This window comes from Lampris incognitus, chromosome 9 (assembly GCF_029633865.1).
Source record: "Lampris incognitus isolate fLamInc1 chromosome 9, fLamInc1.hap2, whole genome shotgun sequence".
Classification (NCBI taxonomy): domain Eukaryota; kingdom Metazoa; phylum Chordata; class Actinopteri; order Lampriformes; family Lampridae; genus Lampris; species Lampris incognitus.
The window spans coordinates 37,256,187-37,275,713 of NC_079219.1; the positions used below are offsets into that span (position 1 = coordinate 37,256,187).

The 19,527-nt window shown below is 46.5% G+C and overlaps 1 protein-coding gene across 1 annotated transcript in view; it reads right to left on the bottom strand.

The window, feature by feature from the left end:
* cdkal1 (CDK5 regulatory subunit associated protein 1-like 1) overlaps positions 1–19,527 on the bottom strand; it is a 505,260-nt gene that overhangs the window by 295,071 nt on the left and 190,662 nt on the right. The window contains exon 8 of the mRNA XM_056286983.1: positions 9,017–9,120. Coding sequence (XP_056142958.1) covers positions 9,017–9,120 — 104 coding nt within the window. The remainder of the gene's footprint in view (positions 1–9,016; positions 9,121–19,527) is intronic.

Consider the following 19,527-nt stretch of genomic DNA (forward strand, 5'->3'; position numbering starts at 1 on the left):
TTTTTGCTAATATCTGTCTAACGCTGATGTCCTGTGTCATGTGGAAAAGGCAGACACGGGATGATATGTGCATATATTGTAAGCACGTGTGTGAGTGTGTGTGTGTAGGAAGGCTGGTATTACAAACTGTTTTAAGAAAATGACCATTATACTACGAATGACTGGAATGATAATGAACTATGTGAAAGCCAGTAGGCAAGCTAATGCTAATGGTGTGCATCTTTTTGTGCATTCACGTGGTGTCGGAATATTTGGAAAAATTAATTCCCGACGGTGAAAATTTACGTGAATTCCCCCTCAAGTCAGAAAATCAACTCAGAAAGCTGGCAAAAAATGTTGGTCGTCACATATGCTGAAACATGGCAGATAAAGGTAAATGTTTGGTTGATGGTAAGAAACCTTTTATTAATTCATGTATGAATTTCAATTTTTTTGCTCACATATATTTGAAGGTAGGCCATATGGTAATAGGTTGTAACCATTAGTTGCTGTCACAACAGCGGGACCTACATTAGTCAGAGGCTACTAGGATTAACCCTGATAAGTCAGGCAAAGCAATAGTGGTTTTAGGAAATGTACTGGTGCAGCAACAAGTCTGAGCAATAAAATACAACACGCGTTTGGGTGGCGTAGCGGTCCTATTACGTTGCCTACCAACACGGGGATCTCCAGTTCGAATCCCCCTGTTACCTGCAGCTTGGCTGTGCATCCTACAGACACAATCGGTCGTGTCTGCATGTGGAAGCCTAGAGTGTGGGTATGTGTCCTGGTCGCTGCACTAGCGCCTCCGCTGGTCGGTCGGAGTGCCTGTTCGGGGGAGAGGGGGAACTGGGGGAAATATCGTGATGCTGCCACACACTAGTTCCCCTGGTGAAACTCCTCACTGTCAGGTGAAAAGAAGCTGCTGGCAGCTCCACACGTATTGAAGGAGGGATGTGTAGTCTGCAGCCCTCCCCGGATCAGCAGAAGGGGTGGAGCAGTGACTGGGATGGCTTGGAAGAGTGGGGTAATTGGCCAAGTACAATTGGGGAGGAAAAAAAAAGGGGGGGTGTAAATAAATAAATAAATACAACACATCTCTCTGTAGTGTCCATGTTGTTTCTACATTATGACTTAAAAGCTCATGGACACACCCAAGTCGAAGAACGACTTCCCAGCTCAGGAAACGGGATCATCTGAGGAGCATGTGAATTTCAGCCATAGTGCTTTAAGCAATAGGTAAACATGACACTCAACAGCTGCAGAAGGGTTGGAGAGCCTGACCTCTAGGTGTGTGTTGTGATTGGTATGGCATAAGCTAACATTGTGTGTCATGTGGTAGCCACAGCAGTGTGCGTATGTCTCTGTAAGGCCTCACACAGTGTCACATCCTGTTTTAGATGGCAATGCCTCTGCCACCGCTCCAAATAACAAGGAGACAACCGCAGTACGTGACCGGGGGTGGGGAGGCAGCATTTTCCTCATTAGGTGGGTCGACAGAGCTGAGATTCTCCACTGATTTTCACGCTCTGTGTGGAGGCGGCTGCATCCAGATCTACATCTGAAGTACACTTGAAGACACACACCTGCGTACGCACTATCGTCACCCGAGATCTAGTCATTGTTCCACTGCTGAGACATCTCTCTGTCCCCCTATCGCCCTCCTTCCTTGTCTCCCTTTACAATATTAATCATTTTAGCCTCAAATTGTCAGAGGTACTCTACTGTCCCCAGGGACTGCAGAGGTCTGTCCACTGCTATAAGGACAGCCATAACGCTGGGAGATGGGACAAGCTCTAACACAGGCCTCATCATGTCACCAAGTCATCCCTGTCACTTCACCTCATACACACACATGAGGAAATGCTGAGTGGGGGGTACAGCCATCGCTGTATCCCCCAATGACTGTGATTTGGGGGAGGGTGGGGTGGGGCAGTTTTTACGAAGCAATATTTTGACTGACATCTACCGTTTTAATGATTGGTTTCTACTAAGCACAACAAGTAGGGATGTATAGGTTTACTGACAACAAGAGTTTTCTATCTCTCTATATAGTGGATAAAAATGTATTATTTCAACTCAAGGCAAAGCAGGGATGAACAGCCTATTATAGAAAGCAATTTTTTTCAAGAAAATATAGATCATATTGTACACCATGTATGAGGATGCACTGTATACTGCCGTGCATGTTTCAACACTGAAATGGAAATGAACTCAAATATCCGGGGGTGATTGACACGAGATTTCATCGGCTCCATCGAGGAATGTGTAGTACTGTCAAAACACGAACCCTTCTTCCCTGCATACTCCAACTCTGATGTAAGTGGGGGGGAAATTATGGCTCATTTGTGTGCATACTGACATTCATTTAATCATTTTGAGTATGCCGAGAGAGAACAGTGTTGAGTAGCAGGCGAAAATGTAAAGACAATGCTTTATTCTCCCAGCTGATTGAAAAATAAAAATCACCCTGGTTAACTTTGTGCATCAACCCTTCCTATTTATCTGTATATGCTGCACAACAGACAAAATACTGCACATCTCTTAACTTACACCTCTCCCTCTCTCTCTCCCTCTCTCTAACACATGCATAATCACTCCTCACACACACAATGCACCAACCAATAACCCCACATGTGCTCATGGGGACGTCGTTCCCTACACAGCATCCATTTAAGCCCATTATGGTCACAGTATTAACAAGCCACATTGATAGAAAATTATACAATCAGAAATTTGAATAGTTGAGATTATTCTAAAAGCCATCCACTCACTCCCTTTCTAGGAGTGAAGAGAGCCATTTACTTTCTTTCATATTAAAATGAATCCCACAAATCCTTTCATAGTTCCTTAAAAATTAACCAATCAAGTTACCCTTACATCGGTTAACCAGCCAATCAAAATGAGTATTCGTACTTTGAGATTTCCATATTGAAAAGACAGCGAATGGAAAAATCAAATTGCAATGCCCATTTGTTTGGTTAACTTCGTTTCAGATGAGAAAGTATGTGACTGATTGAGAGAAGGAGAAACTGAGAGAGAGGTGAGTGTTACTGTAATATATTTTCAACCATAGCGGACACATTTAATGGAGGGAAAGAGTGTAGATTTTAATCACAAATGTAGGCTGATAATTCCAGAAAAGAAAATATCCATCCAATCATTCCATCCATTATCCAAGCCGCTTATCCGAATTCGGGTCGCGGGATGCCGGAGCCTATCCCAGCAGTCATTGGGCAGCAGGTGGGGAGACACCCCGGACAGGCTGCCAGTGCATCATTGGACCATCTCACTCTCACACACACACACACACACACACACACACACACACACACATACCTCGGGACAATTTAGTATGGCCGATTCACCTGACCTACATGTCTTTGGACTGTGGGAGGAAACCGGAGCCCCTGGAGGAAACCCACGCAGACACGGGGAGAACATGCAAACTCCACATAGAGGATGACCCGGGACGACCCCCAAGGTTGGACAATGCCGGGGCTCGAACCCAGAACCTTCTTGCTGTGAGGCGACTACACTAACCACTGCACCACCGTGACCTGACAACGTGACAAAACACATTTTATCACATTGGCAGCTGATGAGTGAGTGCACTGGATTACATACATACATACACACACACACACACACACACACATATATATATATATATATATACACTACCGTTCAAAAGTTTGGGATCACCCAAACAATTTTGTGTTTTCCATGAAAAGTCACACTTATTCACCACCATATGTTGTGAAATGAATAGAAAATAGAGTCAAGACATTGACAAGGTTAGAAATAATGATTTGTATTTGAAATAAGATTTTTTTTACATCAAACTTTGCTTTCGTCAAAGAATCCTCCATTTGCAGCAATTACAGCATTGCAGACCTTTGGCATTCTAGCTGTTAATTTGTTGAGGTAATCTGGAGAAATTGCACCCCACGCTTCCAGAAGCAGCTCCCACAAGTTGGATTGGTTGGATGGGCACTTCTTTGAGCAGATTGAGTTTCTGGAGCATCACATTTGTGGGGTCAATTAAACGCTCAAAATGGCCAGAAAAAGAGAACTTTCATCTGAAACTCGACAGTCTATTCTTGTTCTTAGAAATGAAGGCTATTCCATGCGAGAAATTGCTAAGAAATTGAAGATTTCCTACACCGGTGTGTACTACTCCCTTCAGAGGACAGCACAAACAGGCTCTAACCAGAGTAGAAAAAGAAGTGGGAGGCCGCGTTGCACAACTGAGCAAGAAGATAAGTACATTAGAGTCTCTAGTTTGAGAAACAGACGCCTCACAGGTCCCCAACTGGCATCTTCATTAAATAGTACCTGTTAGAGCCTGTTTGTGCTGTCCTCTGAAGGGAGTAGTACACACCGGTGTAGGAAATCTTCAATTTCTTAGCAATTTCTCGCATGGAATAGCCTTCATTTCTAAGAACAAGAATAGACTGTCGAGTTTCAGATGAAAGTTCTCTTTTTCTGGCCATTTTGAGCGTTTAATTGACCCCACAAATGTGATGCTCCAGAAACTCAATCTGCTCAAAGAAGTGCCCATCCAACCAATCCAACTTGTGGGAGCTGCTTCTGGAAGCGTGGGGTGCAATTTCTCCAGATTACCTCAACAAATTAACAGCTAGAATGCCAAAGGTCTGCAATGCTGTAATTGCTGCAAATGGAGGATTCTTTGACGAAAGCAAAGTTTGATGTAAAAAAAATCTTTTTTCAAATACAAATCATTATTTCTAACCTTGTCAATGTCTTGACTCTATTTTCTATTCATTTCACAACATATGGTGGTGAATAAGTGTGACTTTTCATGGAAAACACAAAATTGTTTGGGTGATCCAAACTTTTGAACGGTAGTGTATATATATATATATATATATATACAGGCTATAAGTGCACAAGGCTATTTTGCTTTGGTTGTAGCTTGCTTCCCACACTCACTACTAAGTGGTGTGTGTGTGTGGGGGGGGGGGGGGGTTGCAATAGTTGAAACCAAAGCATGATCAAACAAAGCACTGTGAGTTGATGTTATATAGCATGATTTTGTTACTGTTCACAAACAAAGGCAAAAGTCTTTCCTTCTCCGTCCCCTTCCACTGTGCCAGAGTAAAGCAGTGAACGGTCAACATGACAGAGTCCCCCTCTCCCTCTCTCTGCCCTTCTCTGTCTCTCCAGCTCTCTCTCTACAGGGTGACAGGCAGTAACCTCCAGCTTCCCCTTTCTCGATCTGTTTTTAAAACAACAACCAACCGTCTCTGACACTCATGTTTCCTGTCTTCTAACGAATTAAGAGACACATGCAGACACACACGCACGCACACAAGCATGCACGCGCGCACCCCCCCCCCCCACACAGAAATATGCCTGCATATACACACATACATATCTCATCTCTATCTAAACAGCAGTCTGAGGTTCCTGGTTCCTGCTTCTCATCTCGAGTAATGTCACACACGAGTACACAAAACAACAACACAGCCCACTGCAAACTCGACGTAAACCGACACGGTCACCCAATGTCAAACACACACACGGAGACACACACGCAGACACACACAAAGCTCGCCTTGGTGATCAAAGTTCACAGCAGCTGGTGAGTTTGCCCTTGACTGGCCAGCCCAGGGCACTGTGCTGGCACACATGCAGCTGCCGGAGTCAAATCCGGATGGGATTGATGCAGCTCTGCCCTTTTCAAGGGTACATCTTCCTATCCATGGCCTGGCGATCTCGGACCGAAACTGCAGCGGCAACAGGATCATGATTGTCACACGAGCAACATTTTGACAGGGGAAAGACGGAGCTGGGAGCTGGGAGGAAAGAACATCTCAATGGCATCTTGTAAAACTGACAGCAATACAGAACTGATGACTAAAACCTGGTCTTCAGACTGCAGGCAAACCAGATGTTTCTCAAATCAGATCTTTAAGACAGACTGTTAGGGGCGGCGTGGCTCAGGAGGTAGAGCGGGTCATCTAGCAATCGGAAGGTCACTGGTTCGATCCCCGGCTCCTGCAGAGAGCATGTTGAAGTGTCCTTGAGCAGGACACTGAACCCTTAACTGCTCCGGATGAGCAGGTTGGCACCTTGCATGGCAGCCTCCACCACCAGTGTATGAAGGTGTGTGTGAATGGGTGAATGTGAGGCACACACTGTACAGCACTTTAAGTGGTCGGTAGACTAGGAAAGTGCTATATAATGCAGTCCGTTTACTGTCCCCACTGTTATTTGCATCCAATCAGATCAGATTTGTGTGTCCACACATCACTAACCTATCTGTATGTGCTGCTCTGGTAATGACGTAGGTGCGACGCGGTTCACAAACAGGGAAACATAAGAAAGGGAAACCCTTCATTATCTCGCCCTCCCAACAACATGTTGGTATACATCACATGCTGCGGTCATGGCGGCTTCACTGTGCAGCAAGAGGTGTGGTGCAATCCGTGATGTGAGTGAGGCAAAAGATGGATTGAAATCTGATTTGGGGGCATCCGGGTAGCATAGCGGTCTATTCAGTTGCCTACCAACACGGGGATCGCCGGTTCGAATCCATGTGTTAGTACCTCCAGCTTGGTCGGGCGTCCCTACAGACACAACTGGCTGTGTCTGCGGGTGTGAAGCCGGATGTAGGTATGTGTCCTGGTCGGTCGGAGCACCTGTTTGGGGGGAGGCGGGGGGACTGGGGCGAACAGTGAGATCCTCCCATGCCCCTGGTGAAACTCCTCGCTGTCAGGTGAAAAGACGCGTCTGGCGACACCACATGTATCAGAGGAGGCATGTGGTAGTCTGCAGCCCCCCCCGGATCGGCAGAGGGGGTGGAGCAGAGACCGGGACGGCTCAGAGAGCAGGGTGATTGGTCAGGTACAATTGGGGAGAAAAAGGGGGAAATATATTTAAAAAAAAGATTTGGGTGGCCAGGACGTCCGGACTGAGACGCATCTGTAGAAATACGATTGGAATCACATTTCAAACCACCTCCAAATGTTGTTTAGCTCCGATCTGCAAAAACAACATGTCATGCGGTTTGTTTGCTGTTCAGAGTTTTTGTAAAACCAATCTGGATACAATCTGGACATGCCAAAAACAACAGACTTGCACCGGCAATCTGAACGAGGCCCGAGTCTCACGTAAAGCTGTAGCAAATTATGCAGTTAACATACACCTGCAGTCTCATAACTGTTCATTTAAATGTTGTGCGAACCAGCTAACCACTAAATCCCCTCATGTGTTCCCCGTAGCCGTGCGCCTCATAACGCCTCATAGCTTCTCCAAAATCACTGCAAAGCCTCTAACGGCTTCTCTTTTTTTTTATTGAATTAATTCTGGTTGCAAACTTGTCCTTTTCGCAAATCAAGCTTCCACAGAGAAAGCAGCTCGGGCTTGCGGCGGTGAAAAAGGTCACATGTTCAGCCGCTCATGGAAACGCGCACTTTGATTTGGGAGATTCGATTCGGGGGTTGGCAAAAATCTTGGGAACAAGACATTTGAGGAGGTTTCCTAAAACCAACTGTGTAGCACTGGAATCTTGAGAAGATTGACGACAGACAACTGCGAATGAAGAACCGAGACCACCACCCCCCCCCCGCCGAGTCTGACATGAATTCAGCTCGAAGATCTGCAGCCCGAAAGGAGACGAGAGCAGAGTGGGGGGATGAGGTGAGAAACAAGAGGAGGAGAGGATGATGCAGCTTGTTGGGCTGCTGGGAGAGGGATGTTAGGAATACTTCACTAATGCAGGGAACACTTCCCAGCCCGCTCCATGCTGATCACTAAAGCCTCGAATAAACAATTGAGCTTGTACGGTTACTTGCGTTGTGAACATGCTGAAAGGGCCCCAGCCCTGGAAATTGAACCCACGTATCAGTCGGTACACTTGCCCTTGACTGACCTGCCTGGGGCGCTGGGGTAGCAGCACGGCCTGCTGTGCTGCCAGGGAATGCTGGGAGTCTACCAGGGAACAGATGTCAGGGCACAACAGCTGTTTAGCTGTCCTCAAACTAGCGCTGACTGGCATGGCCCTCGACCCAAGAACAAAAACATCAACATGTGTTTTAAACCCCCCCACACACACACACAACCAGGACTCAGACATACACACTCATGCCTACATAGACAACAGAGGCATGCAACACACAGACGCACACGAAAACAACCAATAATGCTTTCAGCCCGCACGATGGCTCAAAAACACACAACCATCTCAAGATAAAAAAACAAATAAACTAACTTGCGGGGGAGTCGAACATACACAGATGCACATAGTGAACTTACAAATATGCTCCTGGTACTCGGTATACTCTCGTGCTCTACAGTTACGATGTACATTGTACATTTTATATTGTATAAAATGTACAATGGTAGGCTGTGTCATGCCCATCTACCTCAGGCATGTATGTAAGTAACCTGCTAACATCTATTTCAGCATCTCTGATCTATCTTCTGCACCACTGCACCTTATCACCTCTTATTCCACCTGCACAAGTCAATCCTTGTGTATATATATATATATATATATATATATATATCTGCAGACTGTGTGTTGCAGCGTTGTTATTCTATGTAAGTACACTGAGAGAGCCACAAAACCCAAGTCACATCCCATGTAGTGCAAACCTGCATGGCCAGTAAACATGGCTCTGACTCCGATTATCCAGTTGGGTTTTTTGACACCACGGTATTTACATGTACACATATCTCAGTGTTCTTTGAGATGACCCCTGCTGCCACTCGATGAACTCTTCATCAAGCAACATTTGAGTTGGAACGAGGTCTGACTGACACAACGTATGCCAATGCTGTAACTTTAAACTTATGGATGTGTGGGAATGACAGAAAGTGTGTGTGTATGTGTGTGTGTGAATGAGAGAAAGTATGAATGGGAGAAAGTATATGTATGTGTGTGAATGAGCGAAAGTGTGTGTGTGTGTGTGTGTGTGTGTGTGTGTGTGTGTGTGTGTGTGTGTGTGTGTGTGTGTGTGTGTGTGTGTGTGTGTGTGTGTGTGTGTGTGTGTGTTACAGAACCTACCCTGGAAGGACTGCCTGGCCCTCTCCACCAGTTCATCTATGGGGTAACTGGCCAGGTCTCCTCTGGCATGTTTAGTCTTACAGTAGGTACACGCATTCAGACACCTTGAGAAAGAGAAGCGGAGAAAGACAGACGGAGAAAAACAGAGAGAGAGAGAGAGAGAGAGAGATGAGAGGGAGGGAAAAGGGGGAGCAGAAATGAAAAATAAAACGTTATTGCTTATCAGGAACACATTACTGCCTATGAAAACGACAGATTTAACACCGCTTTTATGCCTAGCTCTCAATCGTGCATTCTCCTCTGCTCACTGGAAGATGCAGAAAGAGGAAAGAGGGAGGAAGAGGAGGAGGAGGAGGAGGAGAAGGCAACCAGGAAAAACGGGGTACATTTATTGTGAAATGACAGACAATTGGTGAGTTCGACCTTTCCTTTGAATTACTGTTAACATGCTGATTCTCAACAGTAGTGGCAGACGTAGAAATGTGACTTTGACCTCCGTACTGGGTTCAGCCGCTGGATCCAAACGTAATAATAAACAAAATACACAAGTACATAAATATATTCGGTAACTGGGTTGGGTGACGCTTAGGAAGTTTCAAGGAGGAATAACAACAGTTTGGGTCAGAATAGGTGAGAGAAACAAAAATAGTACTCTTGTCTTTTACAAAAAGTTGCTTTTTTTCCCCCACAACCAAGAAAGTTAGTCTTCACTTCTTTATGGAGATCACTTCCTGCCAATAGATTTGCTGAACTGCACCGTAACACGTTTGGGGCTAAACACAAGGAAAATTACATTATTGGTCACACGTATACATGCAAGTGGGCATGTGGGCTAGGGGAGCGGCAGAAGGGGCAAATGGCACATGTCAATTGGCCTTTTGGCTGAGAGAGGTGATCGATGCTTAAATGTCCACCTGAGTCGGACTCCTCGTGAGGGAAACGGCACACCACATCCTGACCACACCCTGAATGCACAGCACTAACAGACGAGTCGGCCTCCTAAGAAAGACGGAGCAAAGTTCCTCCTTAAATAAAAAACACCACTACCAGGACTAAACTGGTCCCCCCCCCCCCCACCAAAACCACTGGGTGTTAATACAGAGCTAGTGAGGGAGCACGTGAAAAGTGGCTGACTGGTTCAGAATACAACCACAGTTTATCCATAAAATACTCTGTGGATGAACTACAGAAAGTACGGCGAAGCAGCATTTTGTTTTTATGCACTGACGGCTTGGAACAGACTCCCCCAACAAATACCAGAAGCAACCTCCACAGATCAGCTCAAGACCCATTTTTATGCCCTTGCTTTAAATTGATTCCACTTTATATTTATTTTACTCTTACTTTTTTTTATCGTGTACTGTGGTTTGATTTCTTGCCTTGTTTTATGTTTTTTTTATGCCTAGCTCTGTATTTATTACTTTTAACTTATTTCATCTGTATTGTTGTTGCGTTTTATTGTGTCCCTTGTTTTTAATGTAAAGCACTTTGAGCTGTATTTTATGTATGAAAGTTGCCATACAAATGAAGTTTATTATTATTATTTGTATCACTATCAAATTCATATGTATTTTATCTCTTTGATCTTGGATCGCTTCAGCAGCCACGCCATCTGTCCATTATTCCGCATACAGAAGGGAACGGCGATAACAAAAGACCCTGTCCAGTCCCGGATTATTCATCTATCTCCATCTCCCTCTTGGGGTATTGCTTATCTTTGTTGAGGGCAATGAAGATGGCAGCTAGGTCACAGGACCCAGCCCTGGAGAAAATACAAACAGATGGGGCCCCGCAAGTGTGCAGGCACACACAGATACAGGCACACAGACACACGAGCGCAAAAACACACGGGTGCGTACACACAGCACCAGGGGGTCCATCCATCTTAATGTGATCAGGGCCAGCTGAGTGGATCACACCGACATTCATCTGCACAGGCAGTCACGGCCCTGTTGTGCGTGCGCATGGACGCAACTGTATGTAATTCCAAGTGTGCGCGCATTCGTGCGTGTATATACATGTGCATGGGAGTGGGTCATTACAGAAGGGTTGTCCGGTATCACAACAAGGTATCAGGAGCTTTGCCCCCTCCATCAGCATAAACAGACAATGACAAGGGGTCGGATGGCACATAATGGAACACTGACTGAAGGAGACGAGTCCTATGTACTATCTCTCTCATACACACACATGCACGCACGCAGACACACACGCAGACACACACACACACACACACACACACACACACACACACACAGAGTTCAACTGTACTGTCTATCACTCAATTCAATTCAGTTCAATTTGCTTCTCTCCAGGTCTTCCCTGTCACTCACTCGCTTAGGTTTTGGAGAGTGCCAGCAGGTCCTCCGTCCTAATGTGGTTTTATTTATTTTCCTTCCTGACTCTAAAATTGTGAGAACGAGCGAGCCTTCAGACAGCCCTTGTGTCAGAAATGACTAAAGAGGAGCGAAAAGCAATGAGACCAGAGAAGGGCATAGCAGAAAAGTGTGTGTGTGTGTGTGTGTGTGTGTGTGTGTGTGTGTGTGTGTGTGTGTGTGTGTGTGTGTGTGTGTCTTCTCATGGATAGCCACCTTGTCGTGGTGAAGCTTGTGTGTACCAATGATCCCAAGAGCTATGCCGTCTGGAGCTTGGCTCACCCAAGGTGGACAGATCAAGGGGGAGGTTCCAGACGAAGCGCGATCCAACAAAGACCTCAACGGTGGAACTACTGGAAGATGTCTCCAGGTCACAACAGCAGTGAAGGTGGATGAAGGCCGCAACAGAGGGTGGTCCCCAATCGTCTTGGGTCTCCATGCCATTGGACTCTGGCCATCTCCTGCCAAGGACCGTGTGGTGGCTGCAGGTGCATCAGCCTCTCCACGTAAAAAGCTGTTATGTACAGGCGTCCTGCCATTATGTGGCTCCAGGACCAACCTCTACACCCACCTGAGGACCCAGAAGGACCCAGAGGGAGGACGGTCATACTCGACCCCGAGTGACTGCTGATGATGATGATGATAATGATGATGGTGGGTGTGTGTGTGTGTGTGTGTGTATGGGGGGGGCAGGAGAGATGAAGATGATAAGGGTCACAAGCAGAGAGGAGAGAGAAGAGGAAGCGTAGGAGGTGCTAATATGGTGTATTCCATTCAACAGCGAATTTGGCAAAGTTAATTCAATGAAAACAGAAGTAACAGCATGTCATCATCCGTGCTGAGCAAATATTCGTTAATAAATCATAACAGTAAGAGACGTCACTAGGAAATACAAAGTCACAGTCAAGCTAAAAAAGCTAATAAGCCCAATAAAAAGAGAAGGGGGGGCAACATGACATTGTGTGGAGGCATTTATTTTGGGACTAAATCTTCAGGGTAAATTCTCAAAGCGATCTATCCTCGTACTGACAGGGTGTAGTGAGACTGTTGGGTGTGGGCGATGGTGGGAACCAGAGACGAAGGGATTTAAAACTACACAGTATGTTCTCCTTTATTTCTGTCTACTTCACTCCATCGCTCACCTACCCTTCCCCCTCCCTTTTCTGTCTTGTCACTTTATGTCGGCCTGTCTCCATCCATCTATCTTAATTACCCACCGTCTCTCTTCCTCACCATCATCCAACCTCTCATTCTGTCAAGAGATTTAAAACGAAACGAAACATAAAACGTTTTGTTTTTTCAAGTAGTTTTACTGAATCCAACAGGCTGTGTGACCGGAGCAATGTCTGTCCATTCACTGGAAATGAGACCAGCGACAGAACACAAACACAGAAGCTCTTAACAAGGATACGTGTGCCAATACAAAATGTAAAAAAAAAAATCTGTTTTTGATAACAATAATCTTGTCCTTCCACCGCAGAAAGACCAACTTTAGAAGCGTCCTCTTGTATCATCATCTCTATGATGTTTTTGCATGCTTTTAGGGATTATGTAGTGTTTGTCTCCAAATTTCCGCTTCCGGTGTGGGATGATGGCGGCGTGCAAATTCCTGTTTGCGGCGGCCTCACCCAGTACTGTCCATGCAGTGTCTGTCCACGTCTTCCATTTGATGGCTGGGAGAGCCTGGTCTGCTCCGTGCTGTGGGCCCAGGCACCACGGCCCTGCCCGGAGCTGCGCCCGCAGAGGAAACACCGAGGGCGGCCTGGCAGGACGCGGAACCGGGGCAGGCTAAGCTAACTGCTAGCCCATGCAGACCAGCAGTTCCGATAACACCAAGGGCAGTCTAGTGGCGGCCTTGCCTAGCCTTGACTGTGGTGCTTTTGGCGTCATCGTGTGGAGTGCTGGGAGGTGTGTCGAAGGCTGGGAGAGCTGGCGTTGGATCGCCTGGGGGAGCCTGGTCTGCTGCGTCCGGTGGGCCCAGGGACCACAGCTCCTGCCTGGAGTTGCGCCTGAGGAGGAAACACCGAGGGCGGTCTGACAGAATGTGGAAGCGGGGCAGGCTAAGCTAACTGCTAGCCTATGCAGACCGGCAGTTACGACAGCCATCCTGGCGTCCGTTCTCTCGGACCGTGATTTAGTCATTTACTCATTTATTGCAGTTGGACGTGTGTGTTCTTGCAGTTTTTAGATACGTGTTTTTGTCTTTGTGTTGCACTGCTGTGGGCTGGGGGAGACGGTATTTTGTCTCATTTCAAATGACAAATACTGTGTTCCTGATTCCTGAAATTGTACGCCGTCATGAGTTGGACACCTGTCCTCCCCCTGTGGAGGTGGTGAGGGATGGAAACAAGCCTTGAACTTCAAATCCAACCATCGACAAAACATTCTGTGCTTCACATGCACGCATACATACATATGCTGCATGTTCAAAATGCATCAAGTGCAGATCGAGACAGAGACGGCTTTCTGGTCTGTCCTCTCCTTCCCATTTCATTCTCCTTAATCAAACCATGGAGGCAGCTGGGGAGCTGGACGACGACGAGGCTCCTTCCCTGCTGTCTGTGTGTGTTCAACACACGCAGCTTCTGCTGTATTATTGTCTGCCTGCAGCCTTGACTATCCCTACACAAAGGCCTTTACAGAAAGGAAAGCCCTGGCGTCCCTTGGCACATGAGCGCACACACACACACACACACACACACACACACACACACACACACACACACACACACACACACAAATCCACACACACACACACACAGTAGCTCAATTTCTCGGCACACAAACACAAAATACAGCTCTATTTCCCTAATTCTCAGGCACACGTGCACACACACACAGACACACACACACATATATATTGTCGGTGTGTGTGTGTGTGTGTGTGTGTGTGTGTCTCTCAGAGTTTGATATGACATTGTTTGAGCTCCCTTGTGTAGCATCCTCATGACAAAGTCAACCAGGAAAAAAAGTTTTTGGTGCGGCGATAAACATTTATACTCTCCTCATTAATTAGTAAACAGCTCCAGGCGTAAACCTATCGGCCCGCGAGGACGCACATGTGCACTTCTCTCGTCTATGCGTGTGTCTGTGGACCGTGCCTGCTTAAAAAACACAATGAAGTTTAGACTTGGGAGAGGAAAAGCCCGAGCGCCTGACTTATCGTCAGCCGAGCCGATTCATCTCGCCGTGTTGCTGACAGCAGGCGGAGGCGTGGATTTGGTATCCCAAGTAAACAAAGCCTTAAATTAAAACTTCTATTCTATCATGAAACACATCCTCAGCCCTGTTGGAGTCAGCTCAAAGTCAAAGTGGAGGACAGAAAATAACACAGCATCAGGCTCCACACTAGGGTAGTACAAGACGCAGAGTTTAGGCTTCATGGAAGCAACAGTTATTTACTGCAATTGTAGTAACGGCTGCCAGCCAACACCTGTCACCCTTAAAAAACAATATAATGGGCATCCAGGTAGTGTGGCGGTCTATTCTGTTGCCTACCAACACGGGGATCGCCGGTTCGAATCCCTGTATTACCTCCAGCTTGGCCGGGCATCCCTACAGACACAACTGGCTGTGTCTGCAGGTGGGAAGCCGGATGTGGGTATGTGTCCTGGTCGCTGCACTAACGTCTCCTCTGGTCTGTCGGGGCGCCTGTTCGGGGGGGGGGGACTGTGGGGGATAGCGTGATCCTCCCATGTGCTACATCCCCCTGGTGAAACTCCTCACTGTCAGGCGAAAAGAAGCGGCTGGCGACTCCACATGTATCAGAGGAGGCATGTTGTAGTCTGCAGCCCTCCTTGGATCGGCAGAGGGTGGCACAGCGACTGGGACGGCTCAGAAGAGTGGGGTAATTGGACGGGTAAAATTGGGGAGAAAAAGGGCATAGAAATCCAAAAACAAAAAAACAAAAAACATAATAACATAATAATAATAATAATAATAATAATAATAATAAGGCAGACAGGCTGGGCTCCATCCAAGCTTAAATGAGAAGTGTGCATGCACACCTCCTTATTAGTCGGGCTACATTGCCTTTCGTGTTAATGTCTTGCTCTCATTGTCTCGCTCAGATAAAGGATGCACTTTGTGCATGCATATCCCAGATAACAACCAGCCATATCCACTTAATCCCTCATCACAACGTCTAGGTTTATTTCATTCACTAATGTTCTCAAGTGTACCTGTGTTTATAAAAAAAAGAGAAAGAGAAAAAAAGGAAAAAGTTGATCTGACAGTGTGGCGTGTGTGGTGTGTGTCTACACAAACGGCAACCTGTCTAAATCTGGCAACAAAAGACTATTTTTCCAAGCCTGATGTCACAAATCCCTCTCCATCCTGAACCAAAATAAAAGAAGTGAATATCCTGCAGATCTGAGACGGGCATGTACTCCTACATCTGTTCCTTTCCTGGTACGGGGACCGGATATCATGCAGTCACTCTGAGTTAAACCAGCCCATCTATCAAATACACCCGACATAAACCCGGGCTATTGGGGGGAAATCACATTGCTTCAAACCATGTAGATGTTTAAATCACATTATCACCTTAATCTGATTATTCAGGCTAAGCGGAGTTGCTGTGTGCATGTAGGCGTTCCTGCTGGGCTGTGAGCCGTCTGATAAGACTGGAAAACGAGGAACTGGAACGTGAGGAACTGGAACACAAGGGACTGGAAGACAAGGGACGCTCGCCAGGCTGCAGGAAGCACTTCATGCTGAAGTGTTGGTTTGAAACAAGAATCATGGGGAGCAGCAAACTATTAAGGAGTGAGCTAGTTTTATGTCTTGGAAATAAGCCTGGGGGTCAAAAAATAAAAGCAACACAAAGGGATGAATGCACAAAGAGAGCCCTCTCACCAGTTGTCTTAATTGATTTCACACACTTTGTTTTTGCATGTGAGTCTATGCCTCTGTTGTGTGTACGCTTGTATTTATCTATGTTTGCATCTGTGTCTACGCTGTGATGGGTAAAGTGTGTGTGTGTGTGTGTGTGTGTGTGTGCGTGTGTTGCTGCAGCTGGGGCCCAGTCCTCAGTGCTGAATCCAGCCTTTGTATGTGACCTCATGAGTTCCCTGTTATTTAGTCTCGTGTTCCCCACGCTGCCCACTGGAGCTGCTGTGTGTGTGTTTGTTTGTGTGTGTGTGTGTGTGTGTGTGTCTGTGTGTGTGTGTGAGAGGCTGATGTAGTCCATGCGTGTGTCTGCTGTCCTTATAACTATGAAACTCTTAGAGTGCCCTTGCTTCTTGTTTTGTCTGTAGTGGCACTGTGTGCGACTGTGTGAACACATCTTGTTTTGTCTTTACAGTTGGCCTAAAGTCAGACGCTGTTGTTTTTTCTGGACCTGTCAGCCAACTGTTACTTCACAAAATGGCCCTATGTGAAATATTTCTTCTGATTTGTAAGTCGTAAAATGGTACAACTTCTGACTTGCAGGGCTTGCACCAGCTTGACAGGCAGGTAGGTCATCTGGCTGCTTGTTTGTCTACATGAGGAGTTACTACTACGGCGTTGTTGTTTTCCACTATTAAGCCATGCCTTGGTCCATCCATCCATCCGAGCTGCTTATCCCAATCGGGGTCATGGGACGCTGGAGCCTATCTCAGCAGTCACTGGGCGGCAGGCGGAGAGACACCCAGGACAGGCCGTCAGTCCATCACAGGGCCAACATATTCACACCTAGGGACAATTTAGTACGGCCGATTCACCTGACCCACATGTCTTTGGACTGTGGTAGGAAACCGGAGCCCCCGGAGGAAACCCACGCAGACACGGGGAGAACATGCAAACTCCACACAGAGGACAAAGTGGGATGACGCCGAACGTTGGACAACCCCAGGATTTGAACTCAGGACCTTCTTGCTGGACCATGCCTTGGTATGCAATGGAAATCATGGTTCTTCATTCATTTCCATAATCATGGTTCATTTTCATAATCATGGTTCTTCATTCATTTCCAGCCTGCTTAGTTCTAGGAATCAACCATGAAAGATTCTGACCCGTTTTGATATTTGGTATTGATGGGATTAGAACAGGACCACGGAGCAATACTTATCTCATGGTTGATCATCAGATGATGTCAGCGTAGGTCAATGCAAGTAACGGATGAAATAAAATATCGACTGAACTTGGTGAAGGTGGAAATTACAGGGCAGTAAATATTTCATTGATCAACAAAACTGTGTGATTAAAATGGATGTTTGGACTAACATAGAATTGCATAAATAAGCAGATTAGCGGTAGCATAATGGACGGCTGATGATAGTGTCCTGTCAGTTGCTGTAGCAACACCATGGCACCGTTACTGCTGTATGTAATAGAAACACTTCAAGAACCAAATGGGTTGAACTGGGCTCAGCCCTGCAGAGCCTAAAACAGTACATTTATGGGGAGTGGAGATAAGCTATATCTAGTTAATATTTTATACTACAATCATCATCATCATCAGTCACTCGGGATCGAGTATGACCGTCCTCCCTCTGGGTCCTCAGGTGGGCGTAGAGGCTGATCCTCGAGCCGCATTATAGGAGGACGCCTGCACGTGACAGCTTTTTACATGGAGTGGCTGATGCGCCTGCAGCCACCGCACAGTCCTTGGCAGGGGGTGGCCAAAATCCAATGGCATGGAGAACCAAGACGATTGGGGACCACCCTCTGTTGCAGCCTTCATCCACCTTCACTGCCGTTGTGACCTTGAGACATCTTCCACCAGTTCCACCGTTGAGGACTTTGTTGAATCACGCTTCGTATGGAACCTCTTCCTTGACCTGTCCACCTCGGGTGACCCCACCAGGAGCCAAGCTCCGGTTGCCATAGCTCTTGGGATGATTGGTACGAGCAAGCTTCTCCACCACATTAAAGTGGCGATACAGGAGAAATTACCACAATACTGGGTGACTGACTCATTAAATAGCTCACATTCAGACTAAAGCATTAGCTACCTTTGTATAGCTCGACTGTCTCTTATTTCTTACCAACTGCAAATTATATAATGAATAATTGGCTGACTATGTGACGGACTTGTATTGGCTTACTGGTTCAACTTGACAAGTTTATTGCTCGTATCGTTTTTTAACCTACTGGCTTGCTGTTATACTGACTGACTGAAAGCCTAAACTGACTAACAGGGTGATTTTACTGACTGTCTTATGGTCCTAGCTAAATAAATGGTTGTTAACTGTTAACCCACTGACTGGCTGTTTTACAGACTACCACCCTAACTGCTAATTCACTGCTGCTGATGCTATCTTAGCATCTAACTGACTGTCTTTCTTAATAGCTGATTGGTTAATGTTTACATATCTGGCATATATGTACTACTGGTATGGTGGAGGTGGGATTACATCAAGAATCGGCTCTGAGCCCTTTCTTGTTTGCAACGGTGATGGACAGGTTGACGGGGATGAGATCAGGCAGGAGTCTCCGTGGACTATGATGTTTGCAGATGACATTGTGATCTGGAGCGAGAGTAGGGTGCAGGTTGAGGAGAGCCTGGAGAGGTGGAGGTATGCACTAGAGAGATGAGGAATGAAAGTCAGCAGGAGCAAGACGGAATACCTATGTGTGAATGAGAGGGAGGACAGTGGAATGGTGAGGATGCAAGGAGTGGAGGAGACGAAGGCATATGAGTTCAAATACTTGGAGTCAAATGTCCCAAGTAATGGGGAGTACAGAAAAGAGGTGAAGAAGAGAGTGCAGCCAGGGTGGAGTGGGTGGAGATGAGTATAAGGGGTGATTTGCGATAGAAGGTTACCAGCAAGAGTCAAAGGGAAGGTTTACAAGATGGTTGTGAGACCAACTATGTTGGATGGTTTGGAGACGGTGGCACTGACAAAAAGACAGGAGGAGCTGGAGGTGGCAGAGTTGAAGATGCTAAGACTTTCACTGGGAGTGACGAAGAAGGACAGGATTAGGAACCAAGTATATTAGAGGGACTGCTCAGGTTGGACGGTTTGGAGACAAAGCAACAGAGGCAAGATTGAGACGGCTTGGACATGTGTGGAGGAGAGATGCTGGGTGTATTGGGAGAGGGATGCTGAATATGGAGCTGCCAGGAAAGAGGAAAAGAGGAAGGCCAAAGAGGAGGTTTATGGATGTGGTGAGGGAGGACATGCAGGTGGCTGGTGTGACAGAGGAAGA